The 22,929-nt window shown below is 51.7% G+C and overlaps 1 protein-coding gene across 2 annotated transcripts; it reads right to left on the reverse strand.

Moving 5' to 3' along the window:
* Window positions 1-214: 214 nt before the first annotated feature.
* VPREB1 (V-set pre-B cell surrogate light chain 1) lies at window positions 215-21,917 on the reverse strand. 2 transcript variants are annotated; one of them, XM_069541351.1, is made up of 4 exons: window positions 21,872-21,917; window positions 21,480-21,787; window positions 1,005-1,050; window positions 215-535 (listed from the first exon to the last, which is right to left on the reverse strand). In XM_069541351.1, the coding sequence occupies exons 1-4, from the start codon at window positions 21,915-21,917 to the stop codon at window positions 216-218; spliced, it is 720 nt and encodes a 239-aa protein (XP_069397452.1). In that variant the 3' UTR covers window position 215. The 2 variants fall into 2 exon arrangements, with proteins under 2 accessions (XP_069397452.1, XP_069397450.1); XM_069541349.1 differs by lacking the exons at window positions 1,005-1,050; window positions 21,480-21,787; window positions 21,872-21,917 and adding an exon at window positions 10,289-10,379.
* Between the last annotated feature and the right edge of the window lie 1,012 nt (window positions 21,918-22,929).

Raw genomic sequence — 22,929 nt, forward strand, 5'->3', positions numbered from 1 at the left:
TGAGAGGCCCGCGTACGACCAAAAAAAAAAAAAAAAAAGAAAGAAAGAAATGAGCAGAGATTTCTGAATAACGATGAAAACATTCTATTGAGAGTTGATTGGGTGCAGGAGGAAGGGCTGGGGGGACCAGGATGGGAGGGGGGACCAGGATGGGAGGGGAGTCCCCCCCAGGGGACCCGTGGCTCCAGGCCCCGGAGGGTGGGGGGTCCAGGGACCTAAGGGCACCCTGAGGACGCCACTGTCTTCTCCACGGTGCTCCCCTCATGCGTGACCTGGCAGCTGACCCTGTCATAAGATCTCCACTCGCTGGCCGTCAGGGCCAGGTAGCTGCTGGCCACGTACTTGTTGTTGCTCTGTTTCAAGGGCTGGGCGGTCTCCACGCCCCTGGTGATGGTGGTGCTGCCTGCCTTCCAGGCCACCGTCACGCTGCCCGGGTAGAAGCCGTTGATGAGACACACCAGGGTGGCCTTGTTGGCCTTGAGCTCCTCAGTGGAGGGCGCGAACAGAGTGACCGAGGGTGCAGACTTGGGCTGACCTGTGTGACAGAGGAGGGGGTGTGAGATGCAGGGGCGGGTCTGGGGTTGCCCACCCCCATCATGGCCTCTGTGAGTGTCCCCATGGTGGCCCTGCTTGCCTTCTCTGTCCCCCCTCCCACTCAGCCCCTGGACAGCAGACAGCCCCCAAGAAGCTGTTCCACATCACTCTTCCGGGTGACCCGGCCAAGCTGTCCCATGTGCAGCCTCAGTGTCCCCGTGTGTAACCAAAGCAGCTCTCCTCCCTCCTTATGATCCCTGTCGGACTCTGGAGGTGGCTGCTCCTGCTGTTGGGGTCCTTCCTGCCGGTTACCCCAAGACCAATCTGCCTCCCCAGGCCCCAAGGAGAAAGGTGGGGGTCGGTCCTTAAGCTGGGAGGGCAGAGGGGAAGCAGCCCCCAGAGAGAAAAAACTGACTTTCCCAAGACAGCCGAGGGTGGGACAGGCTGGGAAAGCTGTGAGAGCCACTTACCTAGGACGGTGAGCTGGGTCCCACCGCCAAAGACGTACCACGGTGACTGGGACTCGGACCAAAACCCGCCGGGCCAGCACCTGGGGCCTGTCCCCCGGGGGCCAGGATGGAGCAGGGAACTGCTGGGCATGACGGGAACAGGGCTGTAGCAGGCAGGGCTGTGTCCTCAGGTTGGGGGGGGTGGGCAGCCAGCACCCCCCCCGAGGCTGGGGCACTCCTGGGTGTCCCCATGCCCAGCCCCCTGTCTGAGGAAGGAGCCACTCTCACCTTGTCACCCAGTGTGTCCCCCTAACTCTGAGGCTGTCCTGTGACCACTGAATCCTCAGTGCTGATGGTGCTGCTGAGTGCCGAGTCCCCTCAGGTGGCCATGTGGTGTGGCAGAGTGAGTCCTGAGCTGGCTTGGACCTGCCTGACCTCTTCTGGCCTCATTTTAGGGCTTCTGGGTGTTCCTTCCCCCATAATTTCCCACAGTCCAGCCAGGCAGCTTTCTTCCTGGACCTGTGGACACCAGGTCATTTGGGGGCCCCCTGCCCTGTTGTCTCCACTCACTGAGACGCAGTTCAGTTCCTCCTCTTTCATGAAGCCTTCTTGGATCTTTCAGATCATTGTCTTTCTGTCCATCTGTTTTTTCCATCCATCATCCATCCATCCATCCATCATCCATCCATCCATCCATCATCTATCATCCATCCATCCGTCCATCATCCATCCATCTATCTATCAACCATCCATCCAACATCCATCCATCATTCATCCATCCATCATCCATCCATCCATCCATCATCCATCCATCCATTCATCCATCCATTATCCATCCATCATCCATCCATCCATCATCCATCCATCCGTCCATCATCCATCCATCCATTCATCCATCCATTCATCCATCTATCATCCATCCATCCATCCATTATCCATCCATCATCCATCCATCCATTCATCCACCCATCCATCCATCCATCCATCCATCCAACCAACAATGGCTCCCAAACACTTGCCTGACAAGCAGTGTTTTACATTCTGGGACATGCCAGGGCCCTTCTGGCTCTCACCCCATCTCTCCCTGAAATCTCTCAGGTGATGGACAACAGGGCCCTCATCTGGGTCAAGTCTAAGGTCCCTGTCCAGTTCCTGTTGTACCTAATGTCTCTGCAGGATGTAACATAGGGTTGGCCCCTCTTTCCAGTGACTTGGTTCTCCTTGAAGTCTGTGACCCCCACTTTCTTCCTTCTTTGTTTTCCCTTTCCCCTGACCCATGCATGGCTACTGATCCCCAGACTGCCTCCCTGGGTCCTCCTTCTTTGCCATCTTCCCACAATGTGCCCACATGATGAGGCTCGAGTCTATTCCAGCTCCAAACCCTTTCCTCATCTCCACTTAAGTTGCCTACTGATCATCTCCAGCTGGATGCCCAACAGGACACTCTAACTCACCACTTCCACATGAGTCTGACCACTTTTCTCCTATTCCAGTTCTCTTTCTGTCTTTACCTTGTCACAGGTGACCATGAGTGCTCTCACCCCCAGGCCAGAAAACTTTGTCCTTAGATTCTGCGTCTAAATACTCCTTCTTAAATTTAAAACAAGGCCCAAAATAATTAAGAAACAACAGAACCACCCTCAGAGACTCCAAAGCCACAAGAAGTTCCAGGTTTTGCCTTTGCTGATTTAAATTCCCAACTCATACAAAGATGCAGCATTGAGTTGGGGCTCGTTGGATGCAAGAATCTCTGCCAGAGGATCAGACCAGTGTGCTTTCCACCTGCTAAGCTGGCCCAGTTAGCTGTGGTTGGTTTTGTGACACAAATATAAGATCTTTTGCTTTAAATTTTTAATTGTTTTAAAATTATAAGAATATTAGATATATAACACAAGTAAGCAATCTAGAAGTGCATTTAAAAAGTGCAGTGAGGGCTTCCCTGGTGGCACAGTGGTTGAGAGTCCGCCTGCCGATGTAGGGGACACGGGTTCGTGCCCCGGTCCGGGAAGATCCCACATGCCGCAGAGCAGCTAGGCCTGTGAGCCATGGCCGCTGAGCCTGAGCATCCGGAGCCTGTGCTCCGCAACGGGAGAGGCCACAGCAGTGAGAGGCCTGTGTACCACCAAAAAAAAAAAAAAAAAAAAGTGCAATGAAAGGATACTGGGGACTTCCCTGGTGGTCCAGTGGGTAAGACTTCGCGCTCCCAATGCAGGGGGTCCGGGTTCATTCCCTGGTCAGGGAACTAGATCCCACATGCATGCCGCAACTAAGAGCCCTCATGCTGCAACTAAGAAGTCTGTGTGCCGCTACTAAAGATCCTGCTTGCCACAACGAAGATCCCACGTGCCAAAACTAAGACCCGGTGCAGCCAAAATTAATTAATTAATTAAAAAAGAAAGGATACTAGACAGTAACTCAAAGTCTCTATTCACAGATGACATGATCTTATATACAGAGCAAATAAATTCCGCAGGTACGTGATCAACACACTAGCAATGAACAATTCAAAAAGCAAAATTAAGAAAACAATTCCATTTGCAATGGTATCGATTAAGAATAAATTTAACCAATGAGGTGAAAGACTGTACACTGAAAGCTGCAAAATGTTGTTCAAAGAAGTTAGAGAAGACCTAAATAAATGAAAAGATGTCCTGCGTTCATGGATTGGAAGAGTTAATATTTGAAAGAGGACAATACTAACCAAAGTGATCCACAGATCCAATGCAGTCCCCATCAAAATCTCAGTGGGTGATCACTGTTACAGAGATGGAAAAGCTGATCCTAAAATGCACATGGAATTGCAAAGGACTCCCATAGGCAAAACAGTCTTGAAAAAGAACAGGGAATTCCCTGGCGGTCCAGTGGTTAGGGCTCCATGCCTCCACTGCAGGGGATACCCTGTTCAGGGAACTAAGATCCTGCAAGCCCTGCGGTGTGGGAAAGAAAGAAAGAAAGAGAGAGAGAGAGAGAGAAAGAGAGAGGAAGGAAGGAAGGAAGAAAGGAAGAATCTCCTCAGCAAATGGGTTGGGACAACTGGACATCCACATGCAAAAGAATGAAGCTGGACCCCTACCTCATACCATACACAAAAACTCAAAATTGATTGAAGACCTAAGTGTAAAAGCTAAAACTATCTCTTAGAATAAAGCATAGGTGTAGATCTTCATGACCTTGGATTAGGCAGCAGATTCTTAGATATGACACTAAAAGTACAAGCAATAAATGAAAGAATAGATAAGTTGGACTTCATCAAAATTCAAAACTTTTGTGCCTCCAGGTACATTATCAAGAAAGTGAAAAGACAACTCACAGAATGGAAGAAATAATTTGAAAATCATATATCTGATAAGGGTCTAGTATCCAGAATATATAAAGAAATCTTATGACTCAACAAAGCAACAAAAAGACAACTGATTTAAAAGCTGGGCAAAGGACTTGAGATGTCTCCCTACAGAAGATATAAAAATGACGGACAAGCACTTGAAAAGACCCTTAACATCATTAATAATTATAGAAGTGCAAATTAAAACCACAATGAGATACCATTTCACAGCCAGTGGGATGGATATAAAAATAACAATAATAAAAAAAGGAAATAACAAGTGTTGGTGAGGATATGGAGAACTGTCACCCTTGTGCATTGCTGGTAGGATTGTAAAATGGTGCAGCCACTGTGGAAAACAGTTTGGCCAATCTCAAAAGTTAAACGTAAAGCTACCATGTGACCCAGCAATTCCACTGTTAGGCATTTACCCAAAAGAATTGAAGACAGATACTCAGAAAAACACTTGACATGAATGTACATAACAGCACTATTTACAATAACCCAAAGGTGGAAATAACACATTAACTAATGAATAGATAAACAAAATGTGATATATCCATAAAATGGAATATTGGGACTTCCCTGGTGGCGCAGTGGTTAAGAATCCGCCTGTCAACGCAGGGGACACGGATTCAAGCCCTGGTCCGGGAAGATCCCACAAGCCTCGGAGCAACTAAGCCCGTGCGCCACAACTACTGAGCCCGCGCTCTAGAGCCCGTGCTCTGCAACAAGAGAAGCCACCGCAATGAGAAGCCCGCGCAACCCAATGAAGAGTAGCCCCCACTAGCTGCAACTAAAGAAAGCCAGCACACAGCAGCAAAGACCCAACGCAGCCAAAAATAAATACATAAATAAATTAAAAAACAAAAAAAGGAATATTATTTGGCCTTAAAAAGAATGACGTACTGACTCCTGCTACAACATGGATGAACCTTGAAAACATGATGCTAGGTGAAATAAGCCAGACACTAGGGTCTTATATTGTATGATTTCATTTATATGAAATACCCAGAATAGGCAGATTCATAGAGACAGAAAGCAGATTACTGGTTACCAGGGGCTGGGGAATTGGGGGAATGCAGAGGGACTGCTTTGGGGTTTCCTTTGGGGTGATTAATAGACTCAGGAAAAAGATAGTGGTGATGGTCGCAAAACATAGTGAACGCACTAAATGTCACCGAATTGTGTATTTTAAAATAGTTAAAATAGTGAATTTTGGGAGTTCCCTGGTGGTCCACTCGTTAGGACTTGGTGCTTTCATTGCTGGGGGCCGGGTTTGATCCCTGGTCAGGGAACTAAGGTCCCACAAGTTACTCGGCCAAAAAAAAAAAAAGTGAATTTTATTTTAAAAGAACTTTATCTCAATTTCTTAAAACACTGACAGTACCGAGTGCTGGGGAGAATACAGAGCAACTGTAACTCGTACACATTGCTTGTGGGAATGTAAAAAGTTTTAGCCACTCTGGAAAGCTGTTTGGTAGTTTTATATAAACATACACTTACCCTCTGATCAATCAAATCCTACTGCTAGGTATTTACCCAAGGAGTGAAAACTCATGTTCAAACAAAGACTTGTATGCAAATGTATATACTGTCTTTATTTATCATTGCCAAAAACTGGAAACAACCCAAATGTTCCTCTATTGGTGAATAGTTAATAAACTCTGATACGTTCATAGATGAAATCCTACTTAGCAATAGAAAGGAACAAACTCTAGATAAAGGGGATAATTGGATAATTGCAAAGGTGTTATACTGAACTAAAGAAGCCAGACTCATATGGTTACGTACTTGGAATATATTGAGCAATAAAAAGGAGCGAAGTGTGTACAACCAACAGTCTGGATGAACAGCCAGAAAACTATGCTGAGTAAAGAAAGTCGCTTCCAGGGCATATATCCAGAGAAAACCATAATTCGAAAAGACACATGCACCCCAATGTTCATTGCAGCACTATTTACAGTAGCCAGGACATGGAAGCAACCTAAATGTCCAACACAGAGGAATGCATAAAGAAGATGTGGTACATACATACAATGGAACATTACTCAGCCATAAAAAAAGAATGAAATAATGCCATTTGCAACAACAGGGATGGACCTAGAGATTGTCATACTGAGTGAAATAAGTCAGAGAAAGACAAATACCATATGATATCGCTTATATGTGGAATCTAAAAAAATGGTACAAATGAACCTATTTACAAAACAGAAATAGAGTCACAGATGTAGAGAACAAACATGGTTACCAGGGGGCAAATGGGGGGAGAGATAAACTGGGAGATTGGGATTGACATATACACACTACTAAATATAAAATAAATAACTAATGATAACCTACTATATAGCACAGGGAACTCTACTCAATACTCTGTAATGGTCTATAAGGGAAAAGAATCTAAAAAAGGGTGGACCTATGTATATCTATAACTGATTCACTTTGCTGTCCACCTGAAATTAACAACACTGTAAATCAATTATACTCCAATAAAAATTTTTTAAAAAAAGAAAAAGAAAGAAAGTCGGTCCCAAACGGGTACATGCAGTATGATTCCATTTATAGAACAATCTTGAAAGGACAAAATTAGAAAAGAAGACCAAATTAGTAGTTGCCAGAGTTAGCAGGGGCTTGGGAGGGAGAGAAGTGGGTGTGGCTAGAAAGGAATCTTTGTGGCCACAGAAATGTTCTGTACCTTGACTGCGTCCATGTCAATATCCTGGTTGTGATTTTTTATTTTATAAGACATTACCGTTGGGAGAAACTAGGTGAAGGTAGATGGGATCCCTCTGTATTATTTCTTACAGCTGCATGTGAACGTACAATTATCCCAAAATAAAAAGTTTAATTTAAAAAAAGATTACATACTGCATGATGCCGTTTATATCTCGAAAAGGCAAAACTATAGGATCAGAAAGAGATCAGTGGTTTCCATGGTTGGGGCAGAAAAAGGGATTGACTACACAGAGGGCGCAGGGAAATTTTGGCGGGGGGTGGAAATGTTCTGTATCTTGATTGTTGTGAGGGTCACGCAACTCTATAGTTTTGTTAAAATTTATACAACCGCTAATACCAAAAAGGAGGAATTTTACTCTGTAAATCGAAATAAAACAAAAGCAGTGTGCTAGCATGACATATTGCAACCTGTTTATAAAAATCTTTATGATGTCATTACAGTTGTCAAAAAAACCGTATCAAATGACTGTGTAATACTCCCTACCATGAATGTACCGTAGTTTACTTTACCTTCCCTTATCACTGGACATTTAGGTTTCCACTTCTTCCCCAGGAACACACTTACAGTATTTAGCTGAAGTTCTGATTATATCATCAAGATAAATTTCTAGAGGTGGAATTGCTTGATTAAAAGGAATGTATGGGGCTTCCCTGGTGGCGCAGTGGTTGGGAGTCCGCCTGCTGATGCGGGGGGCGCGGGTTTGTGCCCCGGTCCGGGAGGATCCCACGTGCCGCAGGGCGGCTGGGCCCGTGGGCCGTGGCCGCTGGGCCTGCGCGTCTGGAGCTTGTGCTCCGCGACAGGAGAGGCCGCGGCAGTGAGAGGCCCACGTACAGCAAAAAAAAAAATAATAATAAAAAGGAATGTATGTTTTTATGAGTCTTGGTACGTTGTTCCAGAAACTGTTTGTTCCAGAAATTCAGCCTCCTGCTGACAGTCCATGACTGTGCCCGTTCCTCCCCATCAGCACTCTGATAACGTCACTTTAAATTCACTTGGCAATTTCATAGGAGATCTTGGTACCTGGTTACCGTGGACCTCCTCCCCATCCCCAAGGCACAGGCTTTGGCCAAAGCCCCTTCTCCACGTCTCTTCTCCATCCTCTAATCTGCCCTCACAGTGGTCTCTGATCTGGAGCCATTTTTCCAAAACACAAACCTGACTCTGACAGCTCCCCACTTAAATCCCTCAATGACTCCTCATGGACCCCAGTATAAAGGACTGGGTTACAAGACCCCCATGGTCTGCACCCCACTCTCCCTGGCTCTGGATGCTCCCCGCGGGTCTGTGCCCCTCAACTCTCCTCCTCAGCACCCCTTGCTCCCTTTACCTGGATCCCCCGCATCATGGGTCAGCGCCCTGGATCTGTAAGACCAGCTCGGGCATCCCCCACAACATCTTACTTCTCCTAAAATGGTCCAGGGGTCTGCCCTATGCCTGGACATGACCCCCTTGCTTCGGGCCCACCCTGAGGACCCTGAGTGGCCTGTCTGGTGAGTGGATGTCCTCGGGGGAGACCAACTTCTTGCAGACCATCCCTTCTCTTGGACCATTTTTTTTTTAAATACAGGACACAGCATTCTCTTAACTGTGCAGCAAAAAAGCCAAGGGGGCATCCTGGCTCCTCCCTCTCCTGGTCCTCTCACCTCCTGTCTCTGTCCAGCTCTCTGTCCACTCTGCCCATGACAACACCCACCTCCCTGAGGCCTCTCTAGTTCTGATTTCCCGCCCCCTCCCACCCACCCAACTCCAGTCACATTTCCTTGCAAACATTCCCCAGGACCCCCCAGATGAAGTCTATCCTCCAGGGACAGGTCCTCCACGTCTGGGCCTGGCCGCCCCTCTAGCCTCTTCTCAGACCCACGTGCCGCAGCCCTGCGGACCCCCGGGCGCTTCCTGAGGGTTCTGTGCCTGTGCTGCCGTGCCCAGGTGGACCCCTTGACCTGAACTTCAACCCCAGTGGGACCCCCTCTGTCCTGCAGGCAGCGCGCTGCATGTGGCGCTTGTCGCCGGGCCCCTCTTCCCTGGACCTTGAGCTGGGGCCTGACCTGATGGAGGTCCGTCTCTCCTCGTGTTCTCCTGGATCCTGCCCTGGCTGTGCAGTCCCTACCGGACGCTGCGGTGCCGGCCCTGACCTGACACTCACAGACACCCACCCACCTCCATGGCTGTGCTGCTGGTGCCGCAGACTCCACTCCTCCTGTCCCAGACCTTCACCACCGCGGGCCCAGCATCCCTGGGGCAGGCGTCAGGCTGCAAGGCCCTCATCCAACTAGGACCCCTCACTTTGCAGAGGGGGAAACTGAGGCTCAGAGAAGCGGACTTGTCAGCCGGGTCTGTTTAGGGGATAGGGATGGGGACAGCTGGAGGCTTGGGCGTTGGAGTCAGAACCAGCTGTGTGACCTTGGGCAGTTGCCTCACCTCTCTGGGCCTCTATCCCTGTAAATTGGGGGTGACAGAGGGACCTGCCTTGTGGGGCCACTGAGAGGGAGGTTCTGTCCCTAAATGGTCAGTGCCCACGATGAATGTGCTGCTGTGTCACTGATCATCACAAATGGTCCCAGATGCTCAGCAGTTTGTCCAGGGACCTCCCACCACAAGCAGAGAGGAGGGGGTTGGGGTCACACAGCAGCAGCAGGGGCAGACTGCGGCCCCCACGGACCCTCGCCCAGGCCTCTCTCACGGAGGTGCCTGCACCCTGGTGGGCTTGGTCTCCCAGGGACCAGTCGCAGGAGGTGGTCCTTGGCTGGGGGACCCGGGGACACCAGGGAAGGTCCCCTCACCACACAGCCTCAGCCAGAGCTTGCGCCCTGGTGCTCCAGGGACCAGAGCCTGCCCAGCCAGGGGAAGGGCGAGGAGGTGGCTCACCAGCTAAGAGGAGCCCCAGGGATCCCAGGATGACAGCAGCCACTGCCCCCTCCTGCCCCTGCCTCCCTGTTCCTGCTCTACCCTGAGGACCAGAGCGAGGTGGGCGAGGCACTAATCTTGGGTACAGAATGTAAGGGGCACCAAAAAACTCAGTAATTCAGATAAATATTTTAATACAATATAAAAAAATAAAAATTAACGCAAACAAATGCACACTGGACAAAATGTCAACCCTTCAAATAAAGCCACCGTCTGCCCAGGCCCCTCCTCTCCAGCTGATGCTCCCTTCTCGCCCCTCTCCCCTCACCCGCTCTCTGTCCCCACTCCCAGTTCTGCCTGCAGGGACCCTCATGTCCCCCCATGATTCCCTCGGCCCCTTACCTGTGCCACAGGCTCCAAGGGCTGCTTCCTGCCGGGGTTTCCTTGCGGGGGGCCGTGCTCTGCGGTGCTGGCGTCGGGGGCAGCAGGCCATGGGCGCCCACGGCCAGGCCCAGCACTATTAGAGGCCAGTTGTGCCTGAGGACACAGCTCTGACCCCTGCGGGCCTCACAGCCCAACTGGCCTGTCCTGGGCCTCATGTGCCCTCAGGTCAAAGGCACCTCTGGCCGATCTGCTGGCGTGGGCTCCCTGGAGGGGTGTCGGCAGGTGCCCCCGGCTCCCCTCTCTGGCAGTAGCCGTCCCGGTGCGTCCTGGCCCACATGGCCCTGGCCTCTGCTTGGGCCTTCTCTGTCCCTGCCCCCAGCACCCGGCCCCCTCCAGGGCCCATGGCCGTTGCTCCTGGGGGCCTCTCCCAAGAGGGGCACCCGCCAACTGCTCTGCTGTGGTCGGAATCCAGGGCTCAACCGCCTCACACTGCAGCCCCTGCCGGCCCCACCCCTGGGACCCTGGGTGGGACACATCTGCTCCTGCCCTAGTTCCCAAGGGCGCCTGTGTAGCATCTCCCTGGGGCCTGGAGAGGCCCAGGAAGGCGGCCGAGTGCCAGCGGAAGAGGAGCAGCCGAGGCCTGAGTTCAGCAGGGTGAGGCTGGGGCTTCTCTTCCGACCAGCCTTGGGCGGGGGTGGTGAGAGGGGAGGAAACAGGTGCAGGTTTAGCAAGAAGCCGGTTTCAAGTCAGGGAATCGTGATTTCATTATAAAATGGTGTGTTTAATGAACTGTGTTCAGCACCTCATGGTCTCACTCCCCCCGCCCCGTCATGTCTCACACACACACACACACACACACACACACACACGCTCATAGATTTTATCCAGAGGTCACCACCACGAGCAGAGTGTCTGGTGCACAGTGGGGACTTCTGTGAGGCTCCCCTTTCCCTCTCCCGTCCAGGGGAGCCTGCCTGCCTCCCCAACATCTGGATGCATCATCGCCCAGGGACCCTGTGCTTTGGGGTGGGGTGGGCGGTGGGCAGAAAAGAGGCACTGAGCCCACCTTGGGTAGCGAGGGCCTGGCTCTATGCTGGTGCTGCCAGCAGTGATGCCTCAGGAATATTATACATAACATAAAATTTACCATTTTAGCCACTGTTAAGTGTACAATTCAGTGGCATTAAGTCCCTTCTCATGGTTGTGCAACCACCATCCACATCCAGAACTTTCACACCTTCCCAAACTGACACTCTGTCCCCATTAAACACGATCTTCCCATCCGCCTCCCCAGCCCCTGGGAATCACCCTTCTGCTTTTTTTTTTTTTGCCATCCTGCACAGCCTACGAGATCTTAGTTCCCCGACTGGGGATCGAACCTGAACTCCCTGCAGTGCAAGCAGACTCTTAACCACTGGACCACCAGGGAATTCCCCACCACCATTCTGCTTTCTGTCTCTATGATTTTGACCCCTCTAGGGACTAAGTGGAATCAGACGGGATTTGTACTTTCAACGTGCTTTTTAAACTGGGAAGTGCTCCACGCACAACACAGATGGAGGATGACTATAATTATATTTCTTATTATCATCATGGGGAGCTGGCCCATCTGGTGTGGCTTGGGAAAACCATCAGCCATCAAAAAACAAACGAACCCCTGATGCTATCCAACTGCCACTTTTCAAATTTTGTGTTGCAACTCCCAGAGGTTGTGGAACCAATTCAGTCAGGTGCAGCCAGAGTCCTGCAACAGTGAGGTCATCCAGAGCAGACGGAGAACAGAGGACGTCCACGTGAGGGGGGGGCAGCTGGTTCGTGGGGTCCTGCCTCAGTTATACGAAAACATAGATACACACTGGATAGTGATGGGAAATGCATTTCTTACTGGGGCTTTTGATAGAAAAACCTTTGGAAAACGCAGTCCTGGTCCAGTTGTGTGTAGGAGATGGAGCTCCTTGTCAAATCTGCCCTTGCACATCAAGTTTGTGTTTGAACTTGAGTTCAAGTTCAAACTGGATGGAGTTTGTGTTTGAAACCACTCTTTGCTTCAGGTCCTGATGGTTTGTCCATCTCTGTGAGGTTCTCCCCAGGGGCCCCCAGAGTGAATTTCATGGATGCCACGTGCCCTAGTGGAGTTGGGCCATTCCAGACATCCTGTTGGCATCTGTCCTACCGTGGTCATGGGATGCGTAGCAGACAGACTGATTTCCCCATATCACAGGGAGTTCAAGAAGGCCACCATGAGGTCAGACTCCGTGGACCGATGTGACTTTGCTTAGATCCTCATGTCCCACACACGCTGACCGGGCATCCCCGAGGCCAGGTACTGCATCCCAAGACCTCACGGTCCTTGGGAAGATGGGCCAGCACTGAATGGTAACTGGGTGCGGGTGCCCTGACACATGACATGGGGTATAGGGGAGTCCCTGGGAGGCCCTGATCCAGTCCAGCTTCTCCCCATTGTGGTGCTTGGCCCACTCCAGCCTCATACCTGGGTTCCTTGTACCTTGGGGCCTGGGGTGGGGTTCCTGCCAGGGTCCAGGCTGAAGCTGCTCCCTCCCCGCACCCCTGTGTGGGTGTGACACTCACCCACTGCCCGGGGCCCAGAAGCTGCGGTTCCTCCGAGGATAGCCCCAGGTCTCGGGGAGAAGAAGGGGCTGTCCCTGAATTCAGTGACCCCAGCTACTCCCCATAACCTGCCCTGCACCTGCTGTTGCTACAAACCACATCCTCCTGTGGTGGCCATGGTTGGAAATCCGGGTCTGGCTGGTCCCTGGAGACCCTCGGGGGATAGGCAGGGCCTTCCCAGCTGGTGCAGCTGCAGCTCTGGTCTCCTGGGCCTGTCCCCATCCCGTCCCTGGACCGAGAATGGCCGAGGGCTGGATTCAGGCCGAGCCAGAGAGGTCTGGGTCCAGATGTCCTGCTCAGCAGACCCCCTGCTCAGGGTCCCTGGCTCCTCTGTGTCCCGCCCCCACCCGTCTCCCCTGGAGCAGAGGAGTGTCATGTCCAGTCACTTCTGCCCTGCTCCCGTGTCAGAGGGCGCCCCCTGCCTCCTCCTGGTCAGCCCCCTGCCCATTCTCCATCCCACAGTCCCCAGAGACTCCTCCTGTGGCCACCAGGATTCCTCTCTCCCAAGTCGTCTCCAGAGCAGACACGTGGGTCCATCTTCTCCAAGTCCCAGGTGTGAATGTTCTAGAAAATTCCAGGTTCTTGGGATCACTAGATCTGCTGTATGACTCCCAAGCCCTTCTCTGGGGGTGGTCTCCGCTACTGTGGAAGGTTGAAAACATTCTCCAAAGCCCAGAGGTCTGGAGGTTTCATTCGATGTGAGAGTGACGCTGTAGTCACCCTTGTTTATTTAAGGCCAGTGTGAGAGTTAATTTTATGTGTCAACTTGGCTGGGCCACAGTGCCCAGATATTTGGTCAAGCATTATTCTGGATGTTTCTGTGAGGGTTTATTTGGATGAGATTGACACTGAAATCAGTGGATTAACATGAAATCGATGCTTTGAGTAATGCAGATTACCTCCCTAATATGGGTGGGCCTCACCCAATCATCTGAAGGCCTGAGTAGAACAAAGACTGACCTCCCCAGAGCTAGAAGGAATTTTGCAGCAGATGGATTCACTGCCCCTTTTCCCTGGGTCTCCAGCCTGCCGGTCCATCCTGCAGATTTTGGACTCACATCTCCACAACCATGTAAGCAATTCCTTAAAATAAATCTCTGTTTATAGACACACACATCCTGCTGGTTCCGTTTCTCTAGAGAGCCCTGGCTCACACAGCTCATCCCATCGATGGTCATTATGATTCCTGTTTCCCAGACGAGGACACTGGAAGTTAGGGCCTCGTTTAGGTGCAGTGACGTGACTTTGGGTGGAGAAGGAGTAGAACCTTCTTGGTCCAGGGTGGAGGTGGCAGGGGAGGAGTGGGCGTGGACCAGGCCGGGGTGGCTGGGGGGGGGCAGTTTCGTGCCTTGAGTCCCCGTCTGTCACGTCACCATGAGTCACAGCTCCCACTGCCATGGTAGCTGGCACTGTAATAGCCTCGGCCTCGGCCCAGTCCCCGCTGATGATCAGGATGGCTGTGTTCCCTGAATGGAGCCAGAGAATTGGTCAGGGATCCTTGAGGGCCGGTTGCTATTGTCATAGACGAACAACACAGGGGCCTGGCCCGGCTTCTGCTGGTACCAAGATGCATGTTTATGCATGACGTTACCTCCTGAGCCGGTGATCCTGACCTTGTTCCGGGGGCTATTGACACTAAGGGCGGCTGGGTCAGTTCATAGGAGGTCGTGGAGCCTGTAAGAGAGGAGGAGAGGGGACTTCCCTGGTGGTCCAGTGGCTAAGACTCTGCGCTCCCCATGCAGGGGGCCGGAGTTTGATCCCTGGTCAGGGAACTAGATTTCACATGCCGCAACTAAGGAGCCCACATGCTGCAACTAAGACCCAGTGTATCTTAGTTAAATAAATAAATATTTTTAAAAATGAGAGAGAGAGAGGAGGGGAGAGGGGACTTGAAGATGAAGGCCCATTCCCAGGGGCTCCCACCCTCAGGCTGATCCTGTAGCAGCTGCGGGGGGGGGGGGGGGTGTGCGCAGCACCTGTGCAGAGAGTGAGGAGGGGAGCAGGAGAGGGGTCCAGTCCATGGTGGAGATGCCCCGAGCTCTGTCTTCTGCACCTGGAGCTGGGCAGGACCTCCCAGACCCTCTCATTGTGGCTCATGCAAACCTGACCCCTCCTGTCTTTGCTGTTGCTCCCTGTGCATCTGAGGCGCTGGTCCCAGTTAGGGGCGCGGCCATCTCGCTGGGCTCCCCACACCCTGCAGGGGTTCTCCCTCTGCCCTCCTGCCTCAGGGAAGGCTGGCTCTACCTTTGGGTCTGAGATGTGGTAAGGGCCCCAGAACTGGCCCCATAAGTGCCTCCCGCCGTGGGCGCCCCCTTCAGGCGGCTCAGAGCAGAAACAGGAGCAGAGCCCCCTCCTTCCTGTTGCTCTCCGATGCCTGCAGCACTGCCGCCTGGCCCTGGTCACACCTCCCAGGGAACATTCATCCCTTTTATGGAGGGTCGTTTGCATTTCAGGCATCTCTCAGGCCTGGGTCTACACAGATTCACAAGAAACAAATCAGTAGCCCCACTCGTCCAGTAGTCCTTGCGGCAGGCGGTTTTGACGGAGAGAGAGGTGCTGCTGGCAGCGCCATGTCCCTGTCTGTTTCCCTGGGCGGCAAAGCTCAGAGTGAGGGGTGGTCCGTGGGATTGAGGAAACCAAGGCCGCAGCAATAGCCCCTCCAGGGAGAGGCCTCCAGTTTCCGTCGGGAGAGGGCTGAGAAAGTGGAGCGTGAGGGGTGTGGTGCAGAGGCTCATCCCAGGAGGGGAAAGTGGACGCGGGGGGTGGGGCGCGGGGCTACCAGGAGGGCAGCTGCAATCCGGGAGTCAGGGCTGCGAAGCCACAGCTGGAGGGTGGTCGAAATGCCCAAACATCCGGGTCTGAGTGGGAGGGAAGGGCCTGCGCTTCTGAGCCAGAAGGAGCCAGAGGTCAACCGTGGGAGGTGAGCGTGCTCTGTGCGTACAGGCACACCTGTTACGTTGCTTCTGGTTTCCAGGTGCTCCTGACAAGCATCTCCAGAGCATCACCTGCTTGCCCACATGGGTGAGAGTGCCTTAGTGAGGTTGAACCAGATGACAAGGGCGCAGGAAGTGCTCTGAGACTTTCACGTGCGTGGAACCACCAGGGAGCTTGTGAAAATGCGAGTTCAGACTCAGCAGGTCTGGGGTGACCGGGACACATGGCATTTTTTACAAGCTCCCAGGTGATGCTGCCGCTGCCAGCCTGTGGACCCACGTGGCGTAACGGGGTGTAAAGGGCACTCTGCACTGCCCCCTGGCGGCCTTGGTCGCGGTGTCTGCACTTGTCCAGTGGGTGATGGAGGCCGTCGGTGGTCACCGCGGCCGGAGGGGCGATTCCCAGGGACAGCTCTGACGTCCGCTGAACTGAAGCTGAGGTTGAACTGGATTGTCGGAGGGTAGGACCCCGGGAAGCCGCGTTTCTGGGTCAAGGACGTACTGATGAGATGCAGGAAATGAGAGAAGGGTTCGGGTTTGAGGGGCTTTTGCAGACTCCCCAGGTGGACGGCAGTCACTGGAAGTGGAGGGAGGGAGAGGAGCGGTCGTGGTCGGCCTGTGAGGACGACCACCCTCCCAGCACCACCTCCCTCAGCTGCAGTCCAAATAGTCCTGCGGAGGAGAACCCTGCTCCCAACTCCGGGCCTCCGGCACCATTACGCCTTGAGGGCATGAAACAGAGCTTTAACTTTATTTATTTTTAATTTTTATTTCTTTAATTTTGAGAGAGTGGTGTAAGGTGGGTACTGTTATCCTGAACTTATCCTTAATTTTTCTTCTTTTGGGTGAGTAAACTATTTGGTATCCTGGCTTAGTAACTACCAGTATCACATGGAGGATTTCAAAATTTTCACATTCTTGTGCTCTTTCTCCATTTAGGGTGTAATAATAATTGTCCTTTTAAGGAAGATGTGATGTGTGTGTGTATATATATACATAAACACACAAGAGAATATTACTCAGCCATAAAAAGGAATGAAATAATTCCATTTGCAGCAACATGGATGGACCTAGAGAATATCATACTAAGTGAAGTCAGACAGAGAAAGGTAAATATCATATGATATCACTTACATGTGGAATCTAAAAAAAACCAACACAGGTGGGCTTGTATACAAAACAGAAACAGACTCAGGAGCAGAAACATCGAGAGCAGACTTAACGTTTATCAAGGGAGAAACGTTGGAGGGAGTGATAAATTGAGAGTTTGGTATTGACGTATACACACTGCTGTTCGTAGAATAGATGATCCATGTGGACCTACTGTACAGCACAGGGAAATCTACTCAGTATTCTGCAATAACCTAAATGGGAAAAGAATCTGAAAAAGAATGGATATATGTATATGTATAACTGAATCAGTTGGCTGTACACCTGAAGCTGACACAACACTGTGAATCAATTATACTCCAATATAAAATAAAAATTAAATTAATAAAAAATGAATGGGAAAATGTTTTTAAAAGAAAACAACAACAACAATAATAAAGATCCACACGCCAAAAAAAAAAAAATCATCATCCTTTAGAGAATTAGCTGGAGTGAAGGTACCTTGGCACAAATTTTTTAAAGACAAATGTAAATGGACTATTTTTGACACATTGTCATGTTCCTGGTTAGACACCAATTTGAATGGGCTTGTGCTGCCCAAAGACAGAACAACTTACCATAATTGCAATGGATTTAAACACCTCAAATATCTTGTGCCCACGAACCTGGAAGATGCTGGCACACTGACTTGTGATTTCTATGACTGGTAAATAAAGGGAAAAAAGACCAAACATTTATCCTGCCTTTACTATGTGAACAGTCCCTTGGGTGCCTAAATCATTGAGGAGGGGACGTTTTCTTCATAGTTTTGCTAGAATGAAAATATCCTCGTTTTACATCCCGTCGTGAATGAATGGATTTGGTCATTGGGCGTGCATCACAAAATTTTTGTGATGCAACTTAGAATAAGACGCAAGGGCCCTTCATGCCCTAAAGGGCGTCTCAGTGTTAATCCCACCCCCCTCTTTATGTGGGGCCACTTGCCCTGGCTCATCTTGACAATCCCATCACAACCACACCGGCCTCTGTGTGCACAGAGAGCCCTTGCATTTTCACTCTGTCTGACTGGCACGTTCCATCCCCCAAGACCCCTGGGCCTTCCTCAGATCCTCTCCACTGAGGATCTGGAGGTCTAACCCAGGTCAGAATTTCAGGCCTCTAGTCTTCAGTACCGCTGGTGACATGTCCAAGCCTGCTGGGTTCTGTGTTTCTGGGTCAGACTTGGGAGCAGCGTCAAGCATTTCTGTGCACAGACCACAGCTCTCAGCACCCCTGCACCCATGTTCTGTATCACAGTCAGGAACCCTGCTGTGATACTTGGGGGTGGGGGAGCTCTTTGGGTACCAGGCAGCAAATCCCAACAATCTGGGAACCCCACCCTCTCCAACATCTCTCACCTCCATTAACAATTCAGAAAGTTTCCCAAATGTTCCCTTCCCTGCATTGACCTTTTTCAATCTTTTCCTTCCACATCACTCCTGATTACTGGATATGATCACTGGATTTGCAAGTTTTCCCTTCTTAGGGAATCACAATGACCCCAGCTGTCTAATGGGGTCCCGGAATGATGAGATCTTTGGGACCCAAGAATTCATTCAGTCGTGCATTCGTCTATACATCCATTTACTCAACTCTGTTATCAGTGTATATCAGACCCAGAAAATGAGATGAAGAAGTCCTTTCCACTGAGAATTTACGGATTAGTAGAGGAGAGAGACTTGCAAACTAAGTTCAGAGCTGCGCAGCAGGCGCTAAATATAGTTAGGAAAACATGATGTTTGCACATCGCAGGAAGTTTATTAACTGCATAGAGAGGTCAAGGAAGTCTTGCCCAAGGAGTGACAGTGGAGATAACTGCGGACCCCAGAGTCAGTGCAGCCAGCTGGGGGTCATGGCAAAGGGACAGGAAGTCCACTGGCAAGTAGATGGCTTGGGCAGAGGTTTGGAAGCAACCGAGAGCATCAGCAGAAACAGATGGTGAGGGCAGCGCACAAGAAATGGGACTTGGGACAGAATCTGGGCCAGTCTCCAAAGGCTGTGTCACAACATGGAGTCAATTTTACCCCTTCAACCTGTACTGTCCTGTCACAGCCAAGGCAACTGTGGACCACTTGGAATGTGGCCGGTCCAAATTGAGATGAGCCCCGAGTATAAAATACACACTGGGTTTTGAAAATTTAGTATGAAAAAAGAGTTAACCATCTCATAACTAATTGTACATTGCATGTTTAAATGATAATATTTGAAATGCATTGGTTTAAATAAAATATGCTATTAAACATCATTTCATCTGTTTCTTTTTATCTTTTTTTAAAAAATGTAGCCACCAGAAAATTGGAAATGGCAGATGTGGCTTGCATCCGTACCTTTGAGGGTGGGAGACAATCGAGGCTAGAGCGGAGGAGTGCAGGCAAGGCTGGATCTGGGAGTAATAAAGATGAGGAATGGAGGATCCAGGCTGCAGCAGGATGATGGGCAGGAGGTCAGATTTTGGCCGGGTAAGAAATGACTCAGACTAAAGGAAAGGTTTAGACAAGGGGGAGGCCAGGCCTGGTGACTGATGAGGAAATGATACCACTACTTTGTTGAGCACACGTTACAGTCAAGTGCAGGTTAAGCATTTTATAGAAATTAATTGGTGCTATTATTGTCCTCTTTACAAACAACACTGGAAATGTTGGCCTAGCATCCAAATGACCCTTCTGAGGCTGACCAGAGCTAAGACTCATGCTCTGCCTGGCCCGAGGCCCGGGTCCAAGGTCCCATCCTCCAGGAATATGGTGAGGCAGGCGTGCTGGGATGATGGAGGAGCTGACCTGACTCCCTGCTCTCTGGGTTTCTTGTCGTGGCTTGGAATCCCAGAATCACAAAGGATGAAAGCAAGGGAAGAACAGGTTACAAGCAGGTGACAGAGTTCTTTGGGGACCACCTAGATGGCCTTTGGAAACCTGGGCCTGGAGGCCCCTGCCAGGAGACAAAGGCTCCATGCAGGAAGAACTCAGTGCATTTCAGAGAGGAAGCCCAAAGGGTGCTGAGAACTGGCCGGAGCTGAGACCATTGTCTTACGGGCGTCGCAGGCCACACATGGAAGGGCTGATATTGACATGAATGTACCCTTTGGGGTCTTTTCAGCCATGATAAATGGACATTCTCAGCCAAGTTTGGATCACAGGGGAGATGGTTTGCCTGGCACCTCTCTGAGTGGGAGGCATGTCCACACGTGATGTGGACGTGGGTGTACAGGGTCCCTCTCTGCAGGGCACACACTGGCTCACCACCCAGGGGCTCAGGGTGCAGATGTGGGCCAGGGTAGCAGGAACCCACTGTTCCCTCTTTACCCAACAAGCTCATCAGCAAGGCCACGCACACGCCTTGTATCCCTCCTGCCCCCGGGTCTTCCAAGGGTCCAGAGGGTTAGTATCCTGGAGTCCTCAGGCAGGAGGAGTGACCTTGATCACCCCACCGAGTGTGGTTTGGCTGAAACCTAGAGGCAGGAACTGGGTGTTTCTCTGGAGCAGGGGTCAGCAAAGTATGGCCTGAGTGCCACATCCAGCCCAGCCCTGTCTGTTTCTCTAAATAAAGTTTAATAGGAAACAGCCATGCCCGCGTGTCCACATATTGTCTGTGGATGCTTTTGAGCCATAAGGACAGAAATGAGTAGTTGCTACAAAGATCACATGGCCCAGAAAGCCAAAAATATTTACTACATGGCTCTTTACAGAAAATATTTTCCAGCCCTGCCGCTTTCCTGCACAGAAGAGGAAACGTCTTTCTCTCTCCTAGACTAGTGTCTCTCAGGTGGGGTGGTTTTGGCACCCCAGGGGCCTTTGGTGATGCCTGGAGACATTTTTGGTTGTCATAACGAGGGGCAGGAGGTTGTTTGGTGGGTATAGGCCAGGGATGCTGCTCGACATTCTGCAGTGCACAGGACAGCCCCTCCACAGCAAAGAGCCATCTGGCCCAGTGGAGGACCTAGACCACCCCTATCACTCGGCACGGCTCTCCTCCCCAGAGGACCAATGAAGGCATTTTCTAAGCTGCTTACCCTGTGCACAATCAGGTGACAATAGGGGGTCCTGTCCCTGGCAGGGGCATCCCCCAAGATGCTATGGCAGCCCCCTGCCTCCCAGGACCCACAAGACCAGGGGCTCCGGCCAAGCAGACCGTGACCGGCCAGGTCTCCTGAGACCTTCACCCTGGTTGGGTCTTGGGTGTGTCCCACTCATTCTGACTGTTCGCAGAACATCTGAGGCCTCCCTGGAACAAATTCAGACCACCCAGCAAAACAAATTCCCAAGACACAAGCAGATTTAATTCCCGAATCCAGCCTCCAAAGGGGTTTCCAGGAGCTTCTCCTCACCTGGGGCAGCCCAAGACCCCACCCTCCTCGCCACACCACCCTCTCCTCGGGGAGGCGTGCCCTTCTGCCTTTGGTTCAAGGTAAGTGTGTCCTATGGTGCCTGGGAGGCTGGAGCAGCAGGCTCCCTTTCCTCCCTCCTCTCTCTCTGCATCTCCGGCCCCTGCTCCATGTCCCCGGCCCCCACGGCGCAGAAATACACAGCCTCATCCTCCGGCTGAAGATCAGAGATGCTCAAATACCCTGTGTTCTTAGCCAGGTCTTTGGAGCCAGAGAAGCGAGGGGGGACCTTGGGGCCCTGGTTCTTGTCCGAGTGGGAGAAATATCTCAGCAGGAACCTTGGGGGGTGGCCGGCCCTCTGCTGGTACCAGTAGATGCTGTGAACACCAACATCATGGTCGCTGCTCAGCGTGCAGGCCAGGTGGATCGTGGTTCCAAGGGACGAGGACACGGATGGCGGCTGATTCAGCACCGGCTGAGGGCCACAAGCTGGGGACACAGAAGCATGTGGGCATCCAGGGCAAAGCAGGGCAAGGGAAGGGGCCGGGGGCCTTGAGCTCTGGGGGTTCTCACCTGTGCAGTGGGCCAGGAGCGCCAGCAGGACAGGGGTCCAGGACATGGTGCAGCCGAGCAGAGCTCTGCCTCTAGTGTGCACTGGGGCCCCGGGCCCTCGCGGGGCTGCGCCAGCACCCTCCTCCGCCCTCCCAGGGGTGGGGCCGTTGCACGCCCAGTTCCCAGTGGCCATCCCAGACTTCTTGGGTTTGCATTGTTGGTTAGGGGGACGGCCCCGTGGTGGCCTTTGCAGCTCCTGCCTTGGCCCCATGGAAGCGTTTAGGGAGGAAGCACCTGCTTGGAGCTCACGGGCCAGTGCCCAGGAGGCCAGGCTTGAGTCCCTGAGGGGGTAACTTCAACATCCCCCTGAAGAAGATGAGCCCCACAGAATAAGGTTCTTGTGCACATTTATGTGCCTGGTGAACCGGGAAGAGAGGAGAGGTACTCAGGGTGGAAAATGCCTGCTGAGTGCTGCAGAAAGTGTAAGGGGCCCTGGGGGTGAGGGGGCCACTCTGTCCACTCCCATGTCCCTAGCACGCCCTCCACCCAAACCCAGCCCCTTTCCTCCTGGAGTAAAGCTGGAGTGACTAGCAGCTTCCTAGAAGGGAGCATCTTGGCGGGGGGGCCCAGGGCAGGTGGAAATGGAGGTAGAGTACCCTTACCCACTTCAGCCCTGCCCTGGCCCTCTGCCCCCTCCTCCTCATGATGATCTCCCCAGGGATCGGGAGAGGAGGCGTAAGTGAGCTCAGTGGTCCTGGGGGCCCACTCCTTGGCCAGACCTGCACCTGCATCCTCAGGTCCATAAATAAGACGCTGTGTGGGGAACAAGGGGTTGTACAGAAAAGAACTGGCTGCTCTTTGTCCCTGGCACTTGGAAGGGAGTCTCTCTAAATCCTTGGAATTTCCCGAGTGATAGGAGTGTCTTAGTTATTCATGGGGGACCCTGAGTTTAAGCTAATGGGTGATTCAGGATGGGGCTGGCCATGAAGAAAGCCCCGCCGTGTGACTCAAAGCTTAGGGCTTTAGGCCATGAGATACCAGCACAATCCCCAGGGCGGGGAGGGGGCCCGAGGTTGAGT

This window comes from Delphinus delphis, chromosome 13 (genome assembly GCF_949987515.2).
Source record: "Delphinus delphis chromosome 13, mDelDel1.2, whole genome shotgun sequence".
In the NCBI taxonomy this organism is placed as follows: domain Eukaryota; kingdom Metazoa; phylum Chordata; class Mammalia; order Artiodactyla; family Delphinidae; genus Delphinus; species Delphinus delphis.

Bases quoted from the DNA above. Each gene is read 5' to 3' on its own strand.
- VPREB1 (XM_069541351.1), bottom strand. From the start codon at position 21,917: ATGTCCTGGACCCCTGTCCTGCTGGCGCTCCTGGCCCACTGCACAG. The intron at 21,788-21,871 runs GTGAGAACCCCC...CTGTGTCCCCAG, and splicing joins GCTCCTGGCCCACTGCACAG to CTTGTGGCCCTCAGCCGGTG. The intron at 1,051-21,479 runs GCCGGGGACATG...TCCGAGTCCCAG, and splicing joins TGTATTTCTGCGCCGTGGGG to TCACCGTGGTACGTCTTTGG.